At 34.7% G+C, this 25,378-nt stretch overlaps 3 protein-coding genes across 4 annotated transcripts in view; 1 reads left to right on the forward strand and 2 right to left on the reverse strand.

The window, feature by feature from the left end:
• Positions 1-11,797, forward strand: part of LOC132553443 (AP-1 complex-associated regulatory protein-like) — a 37,456-nt gene extending 25,659 nt beyond the window's left edge. The window contains exons 3-9 of one of the 2 annotated variants that reach the window (XM_060217688.1): positions 3,095-3,115; positions 4,177-4,202; positions 5,087-5,141; positions 8,765-8,937; positions 9,310-9,392; positions 9,999-10,103; positions 10,755-11,797. In XM_060217688.1, the coding sequence (XP_060073671.1) occupies positions 3,095-3,115; positions 4,177-4,202; positions 5,087-5,141; positions 8,765-8,937; positions 9,310-9,392; positions 9,999-10,103; positions 10,755-10,951 (660 nt within the window). In that variant the 3' untranslated portion in view covers positions 10,952-11,797. Of the gene's footprint in view, positions 1-3,094; positions 3,116-4,176; positions 4,203-5,086; positions 5,142-7,031; positions 7,129-8,764; positions 8,938-9,309; positions 9,393-9,998; positions 10,104-10,754 lie in introns of both variants that reach the window. The other variant, XM_060217687.1, reaches the window with a different exon arrangement.
• Positions 11,798-13,397: 1,600 nt separating this feature from the next.
• LOC132553435 (uncharacterized PPE family protein PPE24-like) lies at positions 13,398-14,211 on the reverse strand. The gene is made up of 2 exons (XM_060217679.1): positions 14,168-14,211; positions 13,398-13,788 (listed from the first exon to the last, which is right to left on the reverse strand). The coding sequence occupies exons 1-2, from the start codon at positions 14,209-14,211 to the stop codon at positions 13,398-13,400; spliced, it is 435 nt and encodes a 144-aa protein (XP_060073662.1).
• Positions 14,212-16,315: 2,104 nt separating this feature from the next.
• LOC132553452 (polycystin-1-like protein 2) lies at positions 16,316-25,001 on the reverse strand. Its single transcript, XM_060217698.1, has 13 exons — positions 24,780-25,001; positions 23,947-24,412; positions 23,493-23,695; positions 23,159-23,389; positions 22,757-22,927; positions 22,496-22,656; positions 21,538-22,198; positions 21,058-21,190; positions 20,190-20,434; positions 19,642-19,816; positions 18,064-19,311; positions 16,859-16,956; positions 16,316-16,552 (listed from the first exon to the last, which is right to left on the reverse strand). The coding sequence occupies exons 1-13, from the start codon at positions 24,999-25,001 to the stop codon at positions 16,316-16,318; spliced, it is 4,251 nt and encodes a 1,416-aa protein (XP_060073681.1).
• Positions 25,002-25,378: the final 377 nt, after the last annotated feature.

The following is a 25,378-nucleotide window of genomic DNA, read 5'->3' on the forward strand; positions in this document are numbered from 1 at the left end:
GGAAAGTCCACTTTTAAAAGTACTGGGCGAAGAAAGTAGGGTAACCGGGAGAAACGGTATACCCGCAGGGTTAGGATGACCTATAGCCATCGTGTATCGTCCGTCGCCGTCCGCAGTACGTAAACGTTCCATTCAAATGACTTCTTTTCAATAACCAGAAAGTTCAGGGTACTGTTATTGGGCCTTATAACCAGAAGGCTCAGGGTACTGTCATTGGGCCTAATAACCGGAATACTCAGGGGACTGATATTGGGCTAATAATCAGAAGGCTAAGGGAACTGATTTTGGGTCTATATCATGATAGGATAAAAGGCTACCAAGTTGTCAATATGAATGACATTGACTAACTTTAAAGGTCACAGGGGTCCAATAAGTTAAAATCTTTAAACAACTTCTTCTCAATGACCAGAAGGTTCGGGGTGCTGATGTTAGGCCTGCAGCCTGCGAAGATGAAGGGCTAATAGATTTGTCTATATAAATGACCTCGACGCGCTTTCAAGGCCACATTGGTCAACCATGTTAAAATGTTTAAACGTTTTTTTCATAAACCAAATGGCATAGGGTGCTGATATTAGTCCTGTAGCGTGCTTTAAGCTTGGTCTACCAAGTTTGTTAATTGAATGATCTTGACCTGCTTGGAACGCCACAGAGGTCAAGAATGTTAAAATCTTTAAATGACTTCTCAATAACCAAAAGGCACAGAGTGCTGATATTAGGCCTGTAGCATGAGGTGATGAAGGCCTACCAAGTTTGTTAATATGAATTACCCTGACCCACTTTCAAGGTCACATGGGTATTCATAATATGTTAAAATCTTTAAATGGCTTCTCAATAACCAGAAGGCCCAGGGTGCTGATATCCGGCCTGTAGGGATCAAATTTGTTAAAATAAATAAGCAACTTCTTCTCAAAATCCAAAAGGACAAGGGTCTTGATATTTGGTCCGTAGCTTGCTTTTTCAGTAAGCAATGTGTGCGGAGTAATGGCATTTGTGTAGGGTATGTATAAAGAACACGATTTCAAGTTTGTAGAAAATGTCTTTATGAATCAACCTAACGTCAGCTGTAGAGCAGTTCAGCAATTTATTTTAGGCATAATTGGCCTCTTTCATACGTAGGCTTTTATAGTCAGATGACCCTTACGGCCCATGGGCCTCTTATTTGAATACCAACGAAAATTGAGCCCCCCCAGAATATATACTTTCAATACTTAGGTTCAATTATCATAATTTGATTGTAAGTGCAAACTGTTATGAAAAAAAACAAGGTACTCACATCAAAATGCTCTTTTTTCAAAGATTTTATAGGATTCTTTGCATGTCTCTGACATGTATGTTACAGGCGCCAATTATTCTGCTGATCATTATAGTGTTTTAGGTTGATGTTGATAGTGTACCATTGGTACACTTGGTATCATGTGTTGTAAACATTTAATGGTAAAACGGGTCTGTTTTCATCATCATTTCTTCTTTTAATGAGCTAGTACTTACTTGAGAAATTTGTTTTGATTCTAATGACGGTGTCAAATTTATTGACCAAAAAATAATTATGACAGTCCCGATTCAGTCTGTTAGAAATACATATCCTTTATTTGGAGCATTGTAAACATTACCCCTTTGTAGTATATAGCTGTTGTTTACAACATTCTTTCACAAGAAGATATCAGCTCTTCTTACATTTACTATTTCTGTCGTCCACAAGTGTTGGAAGACCTGTTGTAGTTGTTCTGTGCGTCTGTCACTTCGTTTGTCAACTGGTTAGCGTGTTTGGCTTCAGTGATATGTGCTCGTTTTGGCCCGCCATGCCCACAACTAGTATCCTTATCGCATTAATTACATTAATTTGGTTTTCGTACAGTACCTTGTTCTTAAGGGGCCCTCATGATCATATTAATCTCGTTTTGAGGAGGGAATGCATCGATTTGGATTCAAGTTTGTAAGTCAACAGTCATTTGATTTGTTTTTAAATAAAATGATAACACTTTCGGTTGGGTTTCTGTCCAATAACGTTTTTTCTTTTTGATTTTTGGGTCAAAGTTACTTGATCTGTTACATGTACATATACAGGAAGTAGCTTCTATTTTTATTTGATTGCTCAATAGTCCTGCCACCTGTTACTATAGATATAATTACCTATAGTCACACTTTACATTTTCCACGCAAAAACTGTTCTTATGAAATATTGATACCCGTATGCGGTTTACAGTTTTCCTGTGTAAAGTGAACGCATGGGATTGTACTTCGGGTCATAGGTCGCTTTATTTCTGCAAATATAATTACACGCACACGTTAATTTTCTTGCAAGAAGTCATGTTCTAAAGGGCCATCAGATAGCGTATTGTAATACACTCTGTTCACTGTTCACATAAGTTTGCCCTTTATGTCTACAGGTCAAAGGTAATTTGATCTGTTCCTAAAACCTTCTTGCATTTTTTCTGAGAGATATCTCATCCTTCGGTCTGCTGTGCAGAATATTCTTATTTTTCGAGGACGATATGCCTCTTCTTACTGGCAGTTACACTATAAATTGTATTTCAGATTTGATGTTTTATCAATGAGATATTATGCTTTATTACATGATGTATTCAGCGACTGATTTTTTGATGCTAATTAGATTGATACTAAATGTTTATAGTATTTCCTCTGTAATCTTCTCATGTCTTCCCAGTTATTTATATCCTTTCGATTAGATATATGAAAAATCGATCATGAATGTGTATGTTAATGATATGGTGTACCATTTAACTGTTCTCTTACCAAAGATAGGCTTGGTGTGTTTAGTCGTGGGAACAGTTATTGTCGTTAGTTTAACTAATGCCTTTGTATTGGATACGAAATGTATATGATAATGACCTTTCAGCACTTTCGCTATACATACTCTTTCAAGCACATAATTGAATAGTATTAGATATTAGGACCGTTTTGTATTGTAGTATATCAGGATGTCACGGTAGAATATAATTGAATGTATTGTTCAATTGTCCAAAAGGATAGTTACTATACAAATGACCGTCTTTTCTACTCATGTCATATTTTCAAAATGACTCTATGGGGGATTTTGTATTGAATGTTAAAATACTTTGGCTCTCTTTTTCAGTTTGAAAACCTTATGGATGACGTAAGTAGAAAAGAAGAAGCCTTCCTCTTTCCATGCATGTATCTAATATAACATTCTATTTAACAATCGATTATATATTCTTAATTCTTGCTATACCTTTTTTATGATGTATCCTCTCAAGAGCACAGTGAACCTCTTCTTCATGTTTAATTTGAAATCGTTGGGGGTATGATTCCCTTAATTGAATATTGATATCTATACCTTTCGAGAACAAAGTGTTTTAAATCCGATGCAATCAAACCCCCTCTAGTGCTCACATATCAGTTATTTTTATTTTGTCCCTTGACTTATCTGGATAATATCACTTAAGCTTTCATTTGGTGTAGATAACACTTCAGATTTCCCATTGTAAACAGACTAATATAATTAGTCAGTTTTCTCGGTCACTATCATTTGAAATCTCGTTTATTAGATTTTGTCATTAAGAATCTTTTATCGATATAAATCCTCAGTCTTACGCATCAACATTAGCTCCATTAAGCTTTCAGTCTTACGCATCAACATTAGCTCCATTAAGCGTATTCAGTGATAGACTTCTAACATTTATATGTTATGCTTGTATCACATAACTTCTCATTTTATTAAGACTGCACTTCAAACCTCTGTTCCTCCGAATGCTATAACTATAACACCCGCTTTCTCTTATCTTGGCTTGATGAAGATAAAACTATCGCTTTATTTAGAAAGCATTCCCTCTTCCTCTCTATAATTAGTTGTATGATGCGTTCACTTCAGCTCGCATTTTATTGTGGTGTTATGTTTGTTATTGCTTTATCAAGATGATATAGATTTAAAGACTGTTTGATCAAGATTTAGCTTTAATAAATTAACTATTAGCTCATGTGTATCACGTCTAGTTTTGTTGCTAATACGCCTCTTATGCAAATAAATGCGATATAATTGATATTTTATCTGTTACATGTAACATTCCTATTTGTTGAGTTAGCGATTGTTTCGTGAATGGCGTGAATACAAATGTTTAAATACAATTATTTTAAATTCCGATTATTTTTCATGTTCTGTATTGTCGTTTTGATTGATCTTGCCTTTTCACTTTACAGGATAGCCATGCCGATGAAATGAGCAGGTATGAGTAATCTATATCGGTACATTGATCGAATCTCTGATAGCTTTCATTTGAAATAAGATTGCAAACGAGTCTAAAACTTTTCTTTTCACTAAATCTCTGGCGAATGAAAAACTCTTGAGGATTTATTATCTTCAGTATAAAATCAAAAACAATGTTAGATTCGATTTATTACATAGCATTCGAGACAGCAGCACCATTTTACACCGATATGAAATCAAAATTTGCGATTTCCTCAGTAAATGTCTCCATCTTTGGTGATGTCACAATGCACATGACGTCATGAAGTTATAAAAACTGAAATGATAGGAAACTTCTGAAAATTACAGTCCGCTAGATATTATTACAAGCCAACATTTTATTACAAGTGAACTAATGACGTCATTTATGTAGTGGATCATTACATGCATGACGTTTAAGTTATGTCTGAAGAAGCATTTCAGTTTATGAGCATATTAGTATTCCTCGACAATAATACTTTAATTATGAGTATTTGAGACGTGATGGTGCAAGAACATGTCATGAACATGTACAGTATCTTTCCGATATATGAACTGAAACGAAACAGAACAAAAACAAATATTAAAAAACCTCTCTAGATGGCTTATGTCATGCTTTCATTTCCAATAGAAAATGTAGTTTTGACGAAGCTGTCAGGACTTATAACTTAGGGAAATGTAATACATATAAAGAGTTTTATCGTTGCTAAACGCATCCAAAACAGTTCAATGATTGGTATTTTGACAAGGGTATGCATTCCTGAACTTAACTACTAAATCCTGTCACAAACAGGATGATGTTATAATGTAGAAAAAACAGCAGATAGAAAAAGGTATTTCTTTTGCATATCATATAGATGAGAATTTGTAATACTAAACTTACAGATGTCAACTTGAACTTACAAATGGACCTTTTACTGTTTCATCATATGTAAAACTGGTATGTATACGTAAACGATTCACGTGTAATTGGCATGGCATTGTTGTGTGTTGTAACCTTTCATTTTTCTTTCATTTTGCAGCAAAACTTTAGTTAACGCAAATAAAACTGGAACAGGAGCAGTAGTTATCAGCAAACAAAATTATCTGCCCTTTAATCTTTCTGCCTCTCGAAGTAATTAACGTAGTATTTCCATAATGTGTGTATGAAATACCAATATGACAACTTAATCATAATCCAAGCTCTAATTAATAAAACTAGATGAAAAATATGAACTAAAGGCAATTTTACACGGGTATTGTTTGGGGAAAAAGTACAAGGAGAATAAGACCACGTGTTATGGAAGATATAGCGTCACTTCATCGACGACAACCACATGTAAATATTGGTCATCCAAATTAATGATATCAAAATCTCAAATGAGAACAAAGTATACTACAATGGAGCCAAACAGGCAAACTAACGTATTTCTAACACGTCAAGCTTGATGTCGCACAAAGAAATAAAGTAAATGACATCACTATGACGACTGTAAAACTTTCCCATATCAACCATCAATCTGCATCTTTTAAACCGCGATGTTATGAGTTTGTAAATTGACGACATGTTGGTAGATTAAGTCATAATTAAGACATAATCAAGACAAAAATCAGTGAACATCTCTTGACTGAAAATTAATGATAATTAACTTTCTGTAAAATACCCTTTGGTTACATTGATAGATTTCTTTTTAAATTTGCGTTATATTTTCGAACTGACGAAGACCTCATTGATAATGCTACCGTATCTAAATCCTGTGGAATGTTATATTTGAATTAAATAATTGCCGAAAATGTTAATGATTTCGAATACACCGTTATAAATATTAAATGCAAATGGTACTTAGGAGTTAATGATAAAAGAACATAATTGGCTAAAATATTGGTCTATCTTATCTTATAATAATGCATTCATTGATTCAGTCAATTTTCATATTTTATGCGATTCGCATGGTTGAACGTAGTTATAATGTTTACGATGTTTGTCAGTAAAACTTTGTAAGGTACAGGTGCTAGACCTTTCCGTACTAGGCCGATTATTTGTGAACGGAATTATTTACGTTTAACAGTAAGTAAACATGATAAATGGTTAAATAGACCGTCACATTACAATATAAAAGAAGTGCCAGCAAACAATCTTTAGCTCATTGTTGTTAAATATGGTTAAATGAACGTATCAACATATATTAGCATTGTAAACATGACTGTACATTATTTCTTATTTCTCAAATACAGCCTTAAAGTGTTTGACGGGAATGTTGGATATGGTTTTCAAACGACATAGATTGTACTTGTGTTACTCAAGTTCATTGGTTAGCTCGAGACACTCGAATACCAGTCGGATAGGTAGAACTCGACTATGCTATAGGAAACGTCTCGGTAGTGTTATGTTATATACTATGTGGTTGTCTCAATTCTTACCTTTATAACAATAAACATATCACTGCATTGACCTCGTTAAAAAAAATATGAATAAAATTGAAAGAAAATCTTGTGTAACATTATTACAACATTGGCAACATTCATAAGATGGCGTTGAAGATTGATTTTGTCGGAAACTTACATCCTTGACCGATGCATCAAAAAAAGGGTTTAATGTCAACGAGTTTTGAATAGAGTTTGAAGGCCTCGTATGTTCATGACAATGCCCTATCTTTGAGGCCTAATAATTTTTCGATTACAATAATTAGATAATATTGTAATCTGCCATGCCCATCTGAAACATAGATGATGTATATTTATTATTCAGTAGAGAAGATTGCATCTGATGTTAACAAATGCATGTTTGCGTGTGTTGTGAATATGCAGACTTTTCTGTTTTTATATGTTTTGTTTTATTATTTTATGCTAGATTGGTGACCGAGAGGGAAAAACAACTAGTAGCATCAAAACAGTACACCGCACTCTTACATGAACAAAAAGAACGTGATCGTAAAATTGATAAACAGGTATGCAGTGGTAGATAAAGTATAAACGATAATGCTTGGCCATATATCAATTTGACATTACAAAAAACCTACTAGGTTTGTACTGAATCTGTTTTCTTTGCCATATATCGAAACATTTTCAATTTAAGCGGAATAAGGTACTGCGCGTGGCAACAATTGTTTTTAATGTTCAGCCGACAAAATCTGTTTTCTATTTGTGTTTAGCGGAAAAATATAAATATATCTTCTCTAATTTTGATTTTTCTGTATTTTGCCCGTTGTTATTTATTATTTGTGAAGTTATATATATTTTCAGTAGTCACTAGACTATATATAATTTGCTTGTGAAATGTGATGTTTATCTTTTTATTTTTAATTTTAATTGTTTATCATTTGCTTTAAAAATATCATTGATACCCTTACACAGCCTCTTCCCTAGCTGATAAGATGACATGCGTTTGCGTACCATAATTCACATGTCTGTTTACTGTGTTTCCGTTAACGTTAATGATGAATATGTTGATCTGTGCGACATCTGATTTAAATGAATAATTATATAAGACAATTAAATATTATTCCAGCAGGTTTATAATAAATACAATTCAAGCCTCTGAATGAAGGTTGGGGATTGATTAATTTAATTTTGCTTCATCTTATAGTTGTTTCCAATGAGAACACGAGAGTGGTGCTAGATTGAATGTAGATATTTCAAAAGTGTCAGTGGTGATTGACACCGTCGTTCAGGTAGAGGGGCATATCTTTTGATAAGTAACATAGATGCCCTGCAGTGAGAGGACAAACAAACTTCTACAAATGAGCACGTTTCCATTTATCTTTTTAAATTGTAAACGCTTGAATTGAGAAAAAGACTGAATCAATTTGTGACGATGTGACAATATGGGACTATATGAGACATTGTTCAGTCAACTGCCTTGTCTGTACTCCGAATATAACGGTCTCAGAGCGATAGACTATTCACGATTTCTTTGTGGCATTACTACCGTATATATTTAAGTATATTATGAGAAGTGGCCTCCTCACCTAGTGATACAAATATTGAGCATATACATAGGTATGTACACATATTACACCACATATAATGGTGGGTGATCCGATGTTATCGACTTTTCATTAGAATTTACTTGTGTAAAATGGCACACTGTTATTTGATAAAAACAGTGTTTCGGTGAAAGAGAATAGAGTGTCTTTCAATGTTAGGAAGGATAGGTACTCGGCATCGGAGATGAGATAGGTAATTAAGTTACTTGTGATCATGGGCCAAGTCATACGATTTTAAACTCCCCGGTGCAAAATGTTAAATATTGGGGAATTGCTTGAATAGTTCTGCGGGCTATAACGCTTTCATAAGAGAATTTCATATTTATTAAAGTACCAATATGAACACAGGTGAACAATGCTTGCCAGTATACCATTTTTTGAGTTCATGTAGTCTAGGTGGTTTCATCCAATGTTTTAAAGTCGTATTTGGTATGCATTTTGATGTCAATACATTACATATTCACATCGATATTAAATAATCAACTTAATGATTAATATTAGCAAGGGTTTTATTAACATAATTTTTTTCGCAAACATTAAAGCGAACTTGACTATAAAGGTATTATAGCAGATTACCATCGTTATGATAATTTAAAAGCTTGCACAAAGAGAAGAAGAGCTCCGATTAGAAGAAGAAAAATTCTACGAAGCTAAAAGGGAGGCAGCTAGAACGGCCAAATTACAGAGGGCCAAGGAAGCGGCAGCACGTGATAAAAATGCCAACCGGAAGTCAAAGTCTTGGGTTGGAGATGACGAAGGGGAATGGGAAATGTACGTGTTTACTCCAACGACTGATTTTTGACATTGCTGATAGGAATTATTCAAGAGTTTTGATGTTTAAAACATAATGCTGACTATTCTTGTTTGATTGTGCAAAAAACAAGACGGAAGATAAAATTGAGATAATACTGTTTTATGTTCTTGATTATAATACTGCCTTGAACACTTATTTAACTGAAATACCAATAATATAGTTTGGTATTCATTTACGATAAATCTATCAATCGCTAAGATAAAATTAATTTCAAAGTAATTTAATCAAAATGTAAATCTTTCTCAGCAATTAAATGATCCTGAAATACTATTAAATAATCTGGATATGGTATACATGCATATGTATTGTGATATTTGTGTGGATTTCAGAGCTGGAGGAGAAGATGACTTTGAAATGTTTTTGGCAAGCGTAAAAGCCAGATCTTATAAAGCGACAGCACATTTACGCCAAGGTAAGGTTTGAAGCATTTATGTAAAATCAAAGGATTGTTTTATTTTCTGTCACTGTTGTGAGGTTACCGGGATGCAGAAATAATGCGCTTCCTGCTTTGGGACCGTTCCTGAGACGACAATTCTTGAGGCAGTCAAAACTTTCCGTAGAAGTCTTTTTGGGCAAACATTAAATCTAGTAACAAAATAATTTCAAACTTGAAACAAGAATTGAACTTAAGTTCGACGTGTAGTTTCTTTTCATGTATATTGAGAAAGGACGTTTATCTTCTGATTATTTTGTGATGTTAAACGAAACAAATACTCTTTTTGAAATATGGTTTAGAATTATGTGTCATTTTGGTGTTGCGGTATAGTAAAACACGTCCACGATGCCGTACAACCACATTAACTAAAAAAAAGGATACCATGTGTCCCACATTTCCACACCCAATTTGTTTATCAATTTATGATATTGTTGAGACCAAAAAAATACTTTGTGTATATATTAACATTCTCGATAGATCTTGAATTCTATTGTAATACGATATCTAAGTGTCAATATTATTCACTTTGGTTATTGTTTTTTTATGAACAGTGCTACAAATCTTTTCATTACTTTCCATTAGGGTCAGGTGACGGCCAAAGCTCAAATAGTTCAGGGACAACTCAGACGAGGGATCGATCGCATACAGAGGGCTCATCTCTCGACCTTGAGTGGGAACACGAGGAAGGTTCGTTGATCCGTGTGTTGTAATCGATAAATATTACCAATAGCTGTACAAATCAATTAACAGCCGTGTCCTTTTTCCTTTGTGTACACTAATTGGTGTATGTTAATGTAGATATTAATATCATGCTTATAATGTGATTGACATTTGCTGTAGTTGCCATGACCTAAATATAATGATTGTTTTAGTGTAGCAATTATCGTTTTTGAAATTTGACCGAATTCCTGATAGTCCGAAGGCAATGAGAAAGGGCTGGTCACCGTGGTCTGAATCAATATAGTTCGATCATATTATTACTGGTATCCATGAGCAGATATCAGATGTGAAATATTTTTTCCTTTTTGTTGTTGTTGGAAATACGATAGGGTCCTGAACAATGTTTGATATCACCAGAGTGATTGTGATTGTTTTTTAAATGTAGCGATCAGATATTGGTGTTATTGTCTTATTAAAGTAATGTGACTTTAACATGTTTTTAACACTTAATGTTTTCAGAGTGGAATGATTAGGAAATAAGCTATGAATTCCAATCTAAATAATGCTTTCGAAGACTAGACGAAAGTAAAAGATATAGTCTGACTGTTATATGAGGTCAATGGAATTTTAATACTATTTATCCGCATATTTTTAAAATCTAGATTAACACTTTTTCAGGCGTTGTACCTCAAAAGAAAACCAGATCATCAACAGAAGAAAATTTAGTGACTGCATTTGTTCATAAAAGCAGAGACAGTCCTGTGAATTCCACAGATCTAGAGTGGGACAATGACTTTGTCACGGCAGAAACCACAGACGATACTGAACATCTGTTGGCAGCGGAGATGAAGATCCAAGAATTTTCATCAAGGTGACGCTTACCTTATCCCGTTCAAAGCATTCTGTGAATAAGCATTCTTTGGACATTGATCAGGAAATAAGAACATAGACATGTGTCTGGAATGGTGTTGAAAGTACAAGGTCGTAATATGTCTAGCCCAATTTGTACGGAAGCATAACTGTGAAAAATGACAGTCTTACTTTGAAGTTACGGATAGTTTAAAATGTTTATCAATACTTATCACATTGATAAAGAGCAATATGGAATAAGAACGATGTAAAATTCCAATACTCTTATGTTTGTTTATGATGGTATGATGGGAATTGTGCTTTTGATATGGAATATAACAATATATGTATAGTACCTGTTTGTTCGTTCCAATCGACTTAATGGAGTTTTAGGTGTTTACTGAAAACATTCCTATCTCAAATGGGGACATGTCTTAGTTTTAAAGGCACTGAATCACTTTAATGTGTAATACACAAAACTTGGGACAACGATCGTTTGTAGAAATTGTTAAGTCGATTTATTAGGTCACCTGAAACAAAGTCTCAGAGTGACCTATTATAATCTCCTTTTGTCCAGCGTCGTGCGTCGTAAACTTTTAACACTTTGGACTTCTTCAGGAAAACCCAATAACCGATTTCAATGAAATTTTACAAAAATCCTGCACGGCTAGGGGCGCACCAAAATTGGAAATTATATGGTCCCCAACTCCTAGGGACCTGAAGGGCGGGCCAGAAAAGGTCACATTGATTGAACAATCTCCTCAAATTCCAGGATTGGTAGAATCAAGTACTCTTTATGGATGGAAAGACTTTCAAATTCTTCAGCAAAATTATAAATTTCGTTACTCCAGAATCTCCCATTTTCCTTTGGTCAGTTGGTAAAGTTTACTGATGTTTATATTGGAAATTTTCATTTTTGATCATTATTTGTTTAATTTTCTATAGGAAATAGTTCAAACCTGGGTAGAATTATTAGTTGAAGATGAGACTTTAATGAGATACACATATTGACGTGGCTTGCCCCCAGTGGCTGTTGGACGAGATCAAAATGGGTTCAATTGACAGAAAATTCAAAAACCTTCTCGAAACCCAGATATAGCAGAATTAAGTACTCTTCATGGATGGAAAGGTTTTAAAATGCTGTTGCAAAATTGTAAATTTCATTACCCAAGTGTCTCACATTTCTACCAGGGGAGGGAGTAAATTTTACTGAAGTAAATCAAGGAAAAAATCACATTTTTGAATACTATTTGTTTATATTCTATTAGAAATATTTCAAACCCTGCTTGAATTATTAATTCAATTATTAATTTTTGAGAGGCATATATTGACCTCGGATTTTGGGCGGGGTCAAAATTGGGTCAAATTGATTGAAATTTCATAATCTCAAATCCAAGGTATTGTTGAACCAAGTTGCAAATTTCATGACCCAAGGGTCTCGCGTTCTCCCTTGGGAGTGAGTGAAATTAACTACATAGGTAAATTACATTTGAGAGCAAAAAATATTTTTTTCAGAAAAAGTTCAGAAAAGGGCCAAAAAAAGAGGTCAAATTGACTGAAATTTCAACGATGTTTTACTGTTTCTGGATAGAAAGTTTTATATAGGAAAATTCAAATCTAGAGTGTAATTTCTTTTAATTCAAACTTGATTAGAAGCCTTAGCATGGGACAGCAGTTAATGAATACACAACTTAGATTTGCATTATAGGTAAAGTTAAAGTTATGTCACTTTTATCAATCAAATCATTTCTATATCTTGTTACAAGAAACATTGTGCCTCAGATGAACGTTAAGTCCCATGTGCATGTTTTCATTGACCGATTACAATGAAGCGAAACTATATATGTTGATCGGTTAATGATTTACGTGTTTTATAGTCTTTGTAACCAGCAGCGGATTTCATGAATTATTGAAAGATAATTGATATGACAATCAATTATTCTCTGCGATAAGCCTTGCTATGCGTGTTAAGTTGTTTGCCGCAAGGGGAGTACACTTACGGCTGAATGAAAGTTGAAGTACCTATTAAAAATCCATGACAATATATAACAACTCTCATTTTCCTCGTTTATTTGTTTTGAATTTATCTTTATTGTAATACAAAGGGTTTCGAATGTGTCTAATAATATTCGAAAGTGCTTATAAATGCCGTTTGTTTCTAATAGATATAATTCAATGCGTAATATATGATAAATTTGATTGCTCTTTGTGTTAATGATAACGTGATCTTTGTTTCAGTATAGCATTAGTTGACAAAAATAGAACCCATTGTAACCTGTATGATTTATATCTTATTGTGCAGGGGGCTCATTTACTAATACAGACTGTTAATGATATTAATGGTGCCATCGTAATAACGCATTTCTGATTGATTAAACTTGACATGAAGATAACGTGTTTTACAAATATAAAAAAAAATAAGGAATGAAAAAAATATAAATCAACACACTTTACTTCACCAGTTCACCGCGTTTAGCCACAATTGTCTAATGTGACAGATGGAAGATCACAATTGTCTAATGTGATAGGTGGAAGATCACGATTGTCTAATGTGATAGGTGGAAGATCACAATTGTCTAATGTGATAGATGGAAGATCACAATTGTCTAATGTGATAGGTGGAAGATCACAATTGTCTAATGTGATAGGTGGAAGATCACAATTGTCTAATGTGACAGATGGAAGATCACAATTGACTAATGTGATAGGTGGAAGATTACAATTGACTAATGTGATAGGTGGAAGATCACGATTGTCTAATGTGACAGATGGAAGATCACAATTGTCTAATGTGATAGGTGGAAGATCACGATTGTCTAATGTGATAGGTGGAAGATCACAATTTGCAAACTCCACTGTGTAACTGGTTTATAACAGATCTGCGTTGTCGCAGATTTCAAATAAAAATAGAATCAACCAGTTATACATTGTTATGTATATTAGTAGTAATAATGGTGATGGATTGTATTATAAACATACGTATGTTTGTGTGGCACTAAACATAATATATTATTATGGATAGTTCCATTAAAAACTACGTATTTGAGAGAAATGTTTCTTTGCAATCATTGAAAAACTAAGTAGATGGTGCTAGTGTGTTTTCACTTGTCGTTGAAAGGAATTCCTTCATAAACGATTTATTTTTAATGCAAATTCCACCTGCGTGATATTTAAAGTTTACTTCAGACATAACATCTTTGGACCAATATTTTCAAAGTATGATATTTGATACATTCCATTACATCGGGTCCAAATTTGCTGTTACAATTTCTTTTGAACTGACCATCTTCAAACAGGTTAGATTCATTCACGAGTTTCATTTATATCCAATTTTTAGAGATTACTTTTTAAATCTTCATTTTCGAATATATATTTCAGGTGCCGCACGATCACATTAGACGTAACTGGCATAATATCATCATGATTGTGAATTACACTCAGTGTAAATGTAGTAATGAAAGATGTTTTATTTTCATTGGTAAATATATCATGTTTTGAGTTAACTTAAGGGAGATGTGTGGATTAAATACCAATCTTCAAGGAAGACAAATGTTTTTCTTCTGTATATTATTGTTAATATCCACTGATATTCGTATACTATAATACTGTTGTATGCTGGATGCATAGAGGAAAATATTATTATTCAATTATATGTTTTTAGTGGAATTCTATTATGGTGTAAATGTGACATTGGAATTATGTTCATTATACTCAATATACTCAATATCATAACGATTTTGTACAACGATTTGGAGGGAACCTAATAATGGTATGATTTTCTGCTATCAAAAATATATATTCTGTTTAAATTTAAATATTTACAAGAATGAAATGTATTGAGAGCCTAGAACATAGAACGTACATGACGGCCTGTACGTTTTTTGTTTTCCTTTTTAGTTTGTTTTCGATCATATAATGACAAACTTTCAACTTTAACCCAGTTTTATTTATTCACAAAAAATACACTATTTAGAAAATGTATATAGTACATTGTGTTAAGAACACAAGACTGCAACTTTCGGAATGAATTTCTTACAGTCATTATTATTATTTATTTACAGTCGCTTTTAGTACTCCATATGAAATAACATTTTGTGTTAAATAAGGTTTGTACCAATGTTCGTATTTCGGTTCAGTTGTTGAAATTGTCGATTTTGCTTTTATGACCTTCTTATGTTTGTTTAATTACGAAATCCAACTTAAGCCAAAGTCTATACTTGATCACGCTAGATCAAGCGGAATATATGTTCATGATTTCATTTCTGATGAACTCTTACTCTGCCATCATTTGTCATTATGGGTGATACCAAACTGGGATTAAGGGATTAAGAAAAAAAGGGGGGGGGGCATTAAAATCTGGTGATTGGCAGTGAAATTGAAACGATGAAACAAAACGCGTCCGAAGGATCTTTTGTTATAAAGCATTCGCTGTTTATCATTTTCTGTATTTCATATGCTTTGGCGAGATCACAAATTTGGTTTCATCGGCCGAAACAAAGAATTCCAAAGAAAGTTTGCATACCTTATGATGCAAGTGATGCTGCGGTAAACATACAGCAAACTATCTATGATGAACTCTGCCTTAATGCCTGAATGTTGATGTCAATGTGAGTGATGGGAAGATGTTCGTATTTGTGTATGCACTGCTGTGCTATTTATGGAATAAAAGGTGTTGACGATACCCTAGCCTCTCCTTTGTTATCATTTATGAACATAACATTTCACGAGCAAGGCAGCTGAATTTTCGTTCGCTATGAAAAGATCTCATTTCGGAAAATCAAGTCAGAATCATTTTAAAAGTAACCACGATGGACCAAATCCTGGCCTGTATGTTAAGCGGTCAGAAATTGTAGCGCCAACGGATGAAGGCAAAGTCTCCCGGATAACAACGATGCACATGAGAGACTCATTGCGAGGGTGCCCAATGATTTGATTTATTTTAATTTTCGTCCGTACATATCATTTCTTCAACTATTGCGATACATATAAATAATACAAATTTAAAGAAATAAAAGCATTTAATAAAGACAGCACGACACGTGCACAAATAAATTCAAAGCAACATTGAAAATTTAAAAGTTAAAGTCTCTTAAAATTCACACAAATGTATGATAACCTTGTAAAAAATTTCCAAGAATGTTCATTATCACAGATGAAAAAGCAACATAATGAAACATATATAAATACTATATGATGATCCTTACAACATAACCGTGAAAAACAACTAGCTTTTCGTGTCATTAGTCCCTTTCGATGAATACTTACATACATTCCGTAAGGAAGTTTAATGGTTTAAATAGGCACATTAAAGTATGTACGAAGTTAATCTATGTACATGATAAAGTAAGATTACAAGCTAGAGGTGGTATACGTCTGCCAGAGATACAAACTTACAAAAATGATAAATGTAAGGGATCCTTTTTCTTTCCTGGAAGAGGAAGTGTATTTGACCTCTCTAATGGTGCCTTACAAAATAAGAGCGCATCGATATATTCGTCCGTTTGACTGGTTTTCTCCTCATGACAATACATATTGAACCCATGTGAACCAATCATGTTAGAGTCATCGTATTGTGGCATGACATCTAGGCATATGTCATCAAACGATTGTACAGGTTCGTCGCATTCCTAGAAAAGTCAAAGCAATGGTATATCAAAACACAACTGGTGTAGCTTAAGCCAATATTATAAGCAGATAGATGCAAACGAGCAGGTCCATTTATCAATGTATTGATGACTGGTAAGCAGAGAGTACATGATAAACCTAATAGCAAACTTTATGTGAACTAAAATGAACACCTTTGACTTTTCAAAAGCAAAATGTACATCTAACAAATGCAAGGGAAATTGCGACAATATCTAAACAGTTATACCATGCGATTAATAAGATAATAGTCTCATGCGGACTTTAAAATAATGTTCAAGTGAACTGACCTCGTCATCCCATGTATAGCCGAAGATATCTCGCACGGTTCTCATAATATTGGTCGTGTCCATTTTTGGACGAGGTTGTCCGCTGCCAGGGTTGTAAACTGCAAAGAAGCGGTAAAAATTAGAACGACCTCCGGATTTGGATACAAACCCCTAAACGTTCTGTCCTGCATTTTGTATTTTCTATCTCAATGACTTGAAGGTACATTTCAAGAACGTTATGCTGATGTACAATCATATAAATAGATTCACCTGGTACAGAGTTCGCAGTTTAAAAAATATTTCGTCTGTACTTGGCTTTGTTAATAAAAAGTCTCAAAAAAATTCTTACACTAAAATCCATCCCTTGTCTTAAAACAATTTAATGATTTGTGAACTCACGATTTGATAAAAAAATAACTACAAAAAATGAAAAAAACACTCGAGAAATAGTGATAGTACAAGATAAAAATGTCCGAAGAAATCAAACAATAAGCTTTATACACAATCCGAATTACACATAAAAACAATAGAAAGAAACTATTTCATAAATAACATGTTCATAGTCATAATACTTTATCTTTATCAAAACACTCTATATGTTTGTAATAACGTTCGTTTGTTTTGCTGGATTTATCGTCGCGTTCAGAGCCAAGGACATTTTGAGGAGGAGTATCCTATAGTTGTTGGTGGTTACTTAAATGAAACACGTACTGGATGTCCGTCACTTTTCATCTGCAGGTCTTACGGTAAATTGTCTTGCCAAATGACAAAACTACAACAACATAGAGCGGTCCGTTTCCTAGCATAAACCCTAACCATGCATCTCGGATCTTCACCTGATGTTACGTAGCCCAACATTATACCGACTAAGCTATCGCAGCCTAATGTGTAAATACAAGAAAACGACTATCTATTTAGTCAATATAATGATGACTATTAAATTAAATTCGTTAATCCATACTCAGCTTATTTCATTAAAACCATACCGTCGCTATAAATGCTGACCTGTTCGATATAATCGCGATGAGGTGCTTTCGAGAATTAAATGCGTTCGCAAAACTTTCCAACCCGGTAATTATTTCCTACAAGGGATATTTAAATAAACTTCATTTTCACGGTTTTCCGGTAAATCCGTAAACTGAAGAAAAAGAAACTGAGTTTTCTTAAAGATTTGTTTTCAAACAAGTTTAAAACGGATTAAGAAGGTAACATTCTTTCACACTTACTGCGTCTTCTTTCGTGATGTCTCACATTGTCATTTCTATTCCTGAAAATAAAGCTCCGAAGTCCATTGATGTACTTATTAAATATGTCCAGAATGCCGAACGTATCAGGCTGTTTGTGTATGTCTGCCTTCACAGTTGAAATACTCTGATTGAGGATCGCAGCAAACATAGTCATGAGAATGAGCATGACAAACACCACATATGTGAAGAAGTAAAAATTGGCAAAGTTTGGAGCAGCCCGTGTCATAGCATCAAGTTTGTTTTTCCCTATCAATGAATTACTTAGGCTGCCCCACGTCGAAAATAAACTTCTGTATTCGTGCATAGTGGATCCGAACAAAAAATAGCCAAGAATCACCCATGCAAAAAATCCAATTCCAAAAATCAGAGCGAAACCACTTAATTCGGATGAAGCGTGTGATATAACACTTGCAAGCTGCGTCATCCGTTTGTTGTATCCCATCATCCTTAAAAGCCGTATCGTAGCAACGAAAACGATGATGCCAATTATTACATTGAAAGACACGTCCCATACTACAACGTGCTGAAAGTTGATGAATGCATCTATGTCATCATAGTAAATTGCCATGGATTGAGAGGCATAGATATAACGAAGACACCACAAAACCACACCAATGTAACTCAGTACCACGCAAGAAAAGTCGGTAATGTTCCACAAATCCAAGAAAAATCGTAGTCGTTCTTTCGTTATTTTCCTGATTAATTTCACTGTTCCATAGATTAAGACAATAAGGTATACGAAGTAGCAAAGCATTGCATACGCTCCAAGGGCCCCAGTATGTTGGTACGGCCGGAAGGGATAGACATCCACCCATGTCAGAAGGCCGCCATTTTCAGTAAACTCCGTCAAGAATATCAGATACAAAAATAGATTAGTGTTTGCATTGTATAGAGTGAATTCCAGGAAAATCGCTCTTGTTGCTCTGTTTATCCAGTGGTATTTTACGAGTTCCTCTGCTATATATCTGGAGTTTTGTAGCCCATTCTCAAGCTTGAGGATGTATCCTCCTCCACCATATGTCTCGTATTCGCCTTTTATAGGTGTGCCCCAAATTTCCTCGGACCGTTGGTAACGCCACGCATCCATGGAGTAGAAATTCGGACTATTGCAAATCGCCGACGAGCCATCATTCCACCCAATACAATACGATTGTTCGTCTTCCTCGTAAATGTTGTAGCCGGGAATACAGTCTCGATTCTCAATAAGTCTCGAATAAGGACATTTTCCTATAGAAGAAACCGTATACTTGTACATGTTTGAAAATACAGAGACATGAAAATACTGTTATTCATATTTTTTGGACGTCTTTGAGTATTAGCAAAATTTCAGCATTCAAAATGATGACGTTGGATCGTACCTAAATTTATTCTTTTCAGGTAAGATTACATGTCTATTGCAGCATCGCCATGCGAATGGGAATATATTTTTCTATGTATTTTTCATCTGAGGGAAGATGGTGCGTGTAATGAATAATTTTCTTGATCAGGTTTCAATGCTATTTTGAATTTCGATGATCTTGTAGTTAATTTGCTATGGCAGTTTCTATTTTAGCTCACCTCTTTTCATCCTGACTTGTCTCAATCGTGGAGGACCAATCTTAACATTGTCTAAACCAGAGAAGAATAAGCGGTCCCTCACATCGAGTGGTTCACCGTTGTAGTCATTTTCGGGAAAATATTTCTCATAAAATGTCTCATTCAGCCATTTCATGTATCCGCTGGCATCGCTTATCTTCAAGAAAGATATTTAAAAATAATTTTATAAAATATAGTTTTTGGAATAAGATTTGTTTCATTTTCAAACCTTTATCAGCTACAGAGCAATCGCCACTCCCATTGCATATTGGGTCTTAGTATAATTTTGCTTATAGTTAGAAGATTGAATTCAGTAATTTAGAATTAAGTAATGCCGTCACCAAAGAAAACAGTCAGTAAACAATAGGAATATGTAAAAAAAAAAACTGCGAAAAAGTACCACAGCATCGTTTTATCTGTAAACAGGAGTTGTGTTTATGAGATATTCGGAAAATACTCTTTTGTACGATATTGATAACAACTTGCTTGAAATTGATGTAGATGTTATCACGAGCGGTCATAGTACTCACTTTACCATAACCGTATTGGCCATACGAATCGTTGAGACTGCGATATATGTTATCCTTCAGTGCGAACGATCTTTGGTCTCGATTTACATAGCTAATGCTGTAAATGATGAAGGCGAAGACAACATAGAAGAGAAGTTCTATGAAAACCTTCACAGCTCGCTGCTCCTTCAGACATTGGTCCCTTGCTTTAGCCATTTCATTATCTTTGGACTCATCTTTCTCACTCAGTATATCCTCTCGGAAGCCTTCATAGATAAAACGGGAAAATCAGCTTTAATCTTTTGCGTGTACCTTTCGAAGACCGATCAAATGCATACTGAAAATTTGATTTATTCTTTGTCCGAATTATTGTTATATGTTTATTCAACATAAATCTGTCAACTTCTATTTGTTTTGTACCCTTTTTGAACTCTTGTTAGACATTTTAAAACCTTTTAATAGCATCAGAAATAGTATTTCCTAAGGTCAGTTTAGACATGCTAATTGATAGAAATACCCCATTCCAGACTGTCTAAATATAGCCAATGAGGAATACGGAATTCAGTCATTGACTTGATCATACGTTCTCAGCGAAGTATCGGATAAAACACAAATCTGCGAGTTGTTTACACATTATTTTTACTGTGATCGGCATTTCATAGCTTTCCTTATTTCTTATTGCTCGTTGATATGGTGAACTGAGGCGTGAAATTAAAAAATATGTAGATTCGTCTGTGAGTTTTTCTTTATGAAAATAGTTGTGCTGTATATCCCTTAAAAACAAGATCAAACGGAAATACACTTAATGATCGTGTTAAAATATGTTGAGGGTGTATGAAGTATGAAATGTCTACCCTATGTTCCTTTGTGTAAAGAATCAAACACTCACATAAGTATGTTCTCATTGAACTTCCGGTGAACGTTTTTGAGACTCTCTTTATTTCTTCGAGATTGACGTTAGATGATTGACAGTCCATTGGTCGTCTGCATATAAATGCAAATACTGCAGCAATAAACACAACCTGGAACAAAAAATAAAGCTCAAATTAACAAAAAAAAAAAAAAAAAAAAAAAATCCCTCCTCGAAACGCAACTTGGAAGACCTGATAAATTTTATGCTTTATAGTATCTGGTATGTATCAGGTTTTGTCGAATTTTACGTAGCTGACACCAAAAAAGATATTTGTCGTATGTCCTAAATTTAAATTACTTTAATTGGTTTTGGCAGAGGAAATACAAAGATGCAATCTTAATTCATCTGCTAAATGATCGCGCCTCAGTCGTACGAAATAAATACTCGATAGTGATTTCAATCACTGCTCATCTGTGTTTTGTTTTTATCAGAACAGAATCAAAAATGTACAATTACCTTTAGAGGATCGACGAACAAAAATGATTCAAGGAACGAGAAAACGAAAGAGACCAACCACGCTTCTGATGCCGTTTTCCCCCATTCCATACTGTAAAGTAGCAGGAAGAAGGACGACGCAATGATAGCCAGAAAAACTATAATCCAAGCAATGTAACGCACGAATGATGGCAATGGTAAATTGTCATCCGTATAGAACATGTCATCAGAATATTCATCTCTTGTCTTGTATTTGTTTGGTTTCCGTGGCCTCGTTTTGGAGTTAGAAAACAACAATGCAACAAGCACAACTGGAACTGTTGTGATGAGAGTTCCTACGATAGATACGTAAACGCTCTTCAGTGAAAACGTAAGGTTTCCAATGGACACTGATCCGGTCTGGTCGCTTTCGTTTGGCGAGAAAAACATGGCATTCGTTATCATAGTAAGGAACAACAGCATAACTACACAGGATATCCTCTGTACTCGAGTGAAATTGCTTCTTTCCGGTCTCATCAACGCTGACAGCCATAGGTGGTCTTCCGTTATGCCCTGTTTTGCGCGTTGGTAGAACATAACATCAAATTTCTTCAGATTATCTTGTCCACAAGCAGGCAGGATTCTATCAATCATCCCGTCGTCGTGATCATATGACAACCATTTGTCACAAAGAAATACATATCTGAAAAATGAGAATCTTACGATACGTGTATCTGTAACCATATTGTTTGATTTCTGTATTATCAGATAAATGTAGGCCGATCCCAGTAAAGTTTTCATTCCCTTTATCCGCCATGTATAACATAATCAATGGTGATCATTTTGAAAATATGTTTGTAACAAGTAGCAAGTAAATAGGATTCTGCTGTTGTTAATGTGTTGTTTATGGTTTCAACACATTTAAATGAATTTGCTTTAACCGCAAAAAAGTTTAGTTCTAGTATCGATATGTTAGCATTTCAATATACCGACAGTATACCTTTTACGGGTCTGTGGGTCATCTATTGTGATTTTGCTGAGATACCAAGAACGTTCGCCACCAGAACCCGAATTGTCATGCCACACTCTGATGTAGTTCAGTTCACCCAGACTTTCTGTTGTTCCCATGATAAAACGTTTGGTACAAGCGTGTTCAAAGCCCTGGGATAAAAGATAATGATATTAGATGTTTGGCATGAATTATTCCATTTTCAAAATTTGAACATAACAATGACATTTTGATTGGCTGAAGGAAACATACCTGTGATTTCCCGTCGCTTAAGATTCTTACTCCGGAGTCTGAATTCTCCCCAGCCACTACAAAACTCACATTTGATTTGGTACCTGACTGACTTCGTAGGCCCGTTGTGACGTTGATGACATAAAAATAGGAATCATATCTATCGGTGTCACTCAAGAAATGTGTCGTCCACTTGAAATAAGAAACATCAGGTAATAAAACTAATCAGTTTATTTTCATAATTTCAGTCTTCGAATTTGGCAACAATATTGAAGAGTTCTATTTATGAGAGGACATAGAAGATTGTCAGAATATAGTTAAGGTCACTAAAAATGTAACTTATATTACCTTATATTTCATAAGAATAAGGATCCTAAAATGACCATAGCTGTTGATAACACAGTTAACAATATAATACCGAACCTTTAATAAATCTTTCCTGTCGTAACGACGAGCGCAGACACAGAGCAACACATAGCAAACCAAGAGACAAGATAACGTTCCATAGACAGCTGCATTTGTAGGATCAAATTTCGACCATACACCACTGAAGTCAATAGTATTCGGAGGAACGAAAAATGTTGTTGCAAATATATTCCCTGTCTCGTCCGAACACCGACAGACCGTCTCGTTCATTGTAGAAAACGGTAGAACCTACGAAAAAAAAAGACATTTCATAATTACTTTCGGTATATTTGATTTCTTTCCAAAACATGATACTTTTAATGTGATATGATATTTGCATGTGAGTATTTACCTCGCAGCCGTTAGATGTCCACAGCGCTCCTTCATCATTCCAAGTGCGGCAGCCGGTGGTAACGATGACCATGGTGAAGTTGACGTCAGCAGGTTCGAATATTTGAGACGAATTGGAAGCCGCAGTCTGATTGGTTGAAGTTTGATTGACGTTTGCTGACCGTCTCCTTCTCATCCTGTTACTGATCTCTGGAAGCGGTGGCGCTGTTAACACATAAACCGTAAATAGTGTACATCATCGCGGTTTTAACTGTAGGAAATATACCCGTAGGCGAATACGTCATTATTTTTCATATCTAAATAGCTAAAAGTTCCAATGGACGGGACAGGGATTGGCGATCCCCGAGAAACAGTTATGCCTGTTAACACTTTTTCCTACAAGATTTAAGTTTGGTCACGATGTGTTCAACTTTTCTTATTTATCACAAGTTTTGCTTTATTCAATGAATTCTTACCTGGAATTGGTTTCAAAGCTACATATCCTTTTCCCGCTTTTAGTACTCTCGCTGGAATAAATATCTTAAATCCGCTTTGATCATCTACCCAATCCCTTATATTCATGCTATAGGACCAGTCAAATGTTGAAGTTGAAGGATATTCAAAGCTCCGAGCAAACACGTCATACAATCCGTAAGAGGCGAAATCAAACGGGTTGAAATTGTCCGGTTGGATATAAAATAGGACAGCATCGTCTCCACTCATGACGTTAAACATAAAATACAACATTTGGTCAGGATCGTCTTTTAGATAAATTGGCTGGTATCTTTTTGCAAAAGCGACACCTTCATTTGAAATTTGCATATCCATAGTGACATTTTTACGGGTGCCGTCGCTCTGTTTGATAGCGATCATGATGCCCTTTGAGGTAATTTGGGTTGACCCAGTGCCATGGTAATGCGGTATCTTGTTGAAGACTGCCGTCTAAAAAAACAATATATTTTTAGAATCAGTTAAAGAGGAAGACATAATTGATGAAGAAACAACTTTTGCTCCGTAAAATAGATAGATGTTGTTTTTTAATGTTCCGATTTTCGTGGTTTTACCATTTCCACAGGAGTATGGAAAGTGAGATTTTTTTTTTGTGGTAGATTCATCTTTTCATTGTATCTAGTTTTTGCGAGTTTACATTATCCTCTAAATTAAAGAAAATAAAAAAAAAAAAAAAAAAACAATAAAAATAAATTTATTTTTTTGTGTCAGGACAAATAATATTACGAACTGTTACTCTTTGTTGTGCTCAATCTGATACACGACTTTTATGACAAAGTTACAACAGATACGTGTTTACCTGAACTTCTAATTCCTCTGATTCGTCAGCCTCCTCTGTCGTGTTACGATTCAACTCCATCCGAATCCCTGTTCTATTAAATCCCGTTGAATTGTTAAGTGTATCACCAGTCATTTTTTGGACGGATAGAATAACATTGTCCCTCTCAATAACCTTTTCTGGTTCACCGGGCAAAAGCGTTTTACCGATAATATCTTGAGAATTTTCTAAAGCATGAACCATTTTTGGAACGGTATCATTTGCCTGAAAACAAGAAAGCGAACATAGGTCTGGTGTCATATCAGCAATACTATCCCTGTAATGCCAATGGAGTCACAAGTATAAAACAGAACAAATACCAGACTGATTCCATTTGTCTGGTAGCCAAGGTTGCATATCGTGATTTGGTAGGTAGGCTTGCAAATTTGAACCAGGTACTATTTTTTCTTTCTTATTGTAAAGTGTAATGTTATTGTATTGATTTTTGCCATTTTATCTTTACAAAGTTTGTGATGAAAACGGGATTCGGTGGTACATTAAAAAAAAAGAAGATATTTGCACATTGCAAAATAACTGATCACATACCATATTTCAACCTTCCGAATCTAGGATTTACCTGT

The sequence above is a fragment of the Ylistrum balloti genome, unplaced genomic scaffold (assembly GCF_031769215.1).
Source record: "Ylistrum balloti isolate Yb309-2 unplaced genomic scaffold, AGI_CSIRO_Ybal_v1 Utg370328, whole genome shotgun sequence".
NCBI lineage: Eukaryota > Metazoa > Mollusca > Bivalvia > Pectinida > Pectinidae > Ylistrum > Ylistrum balloti.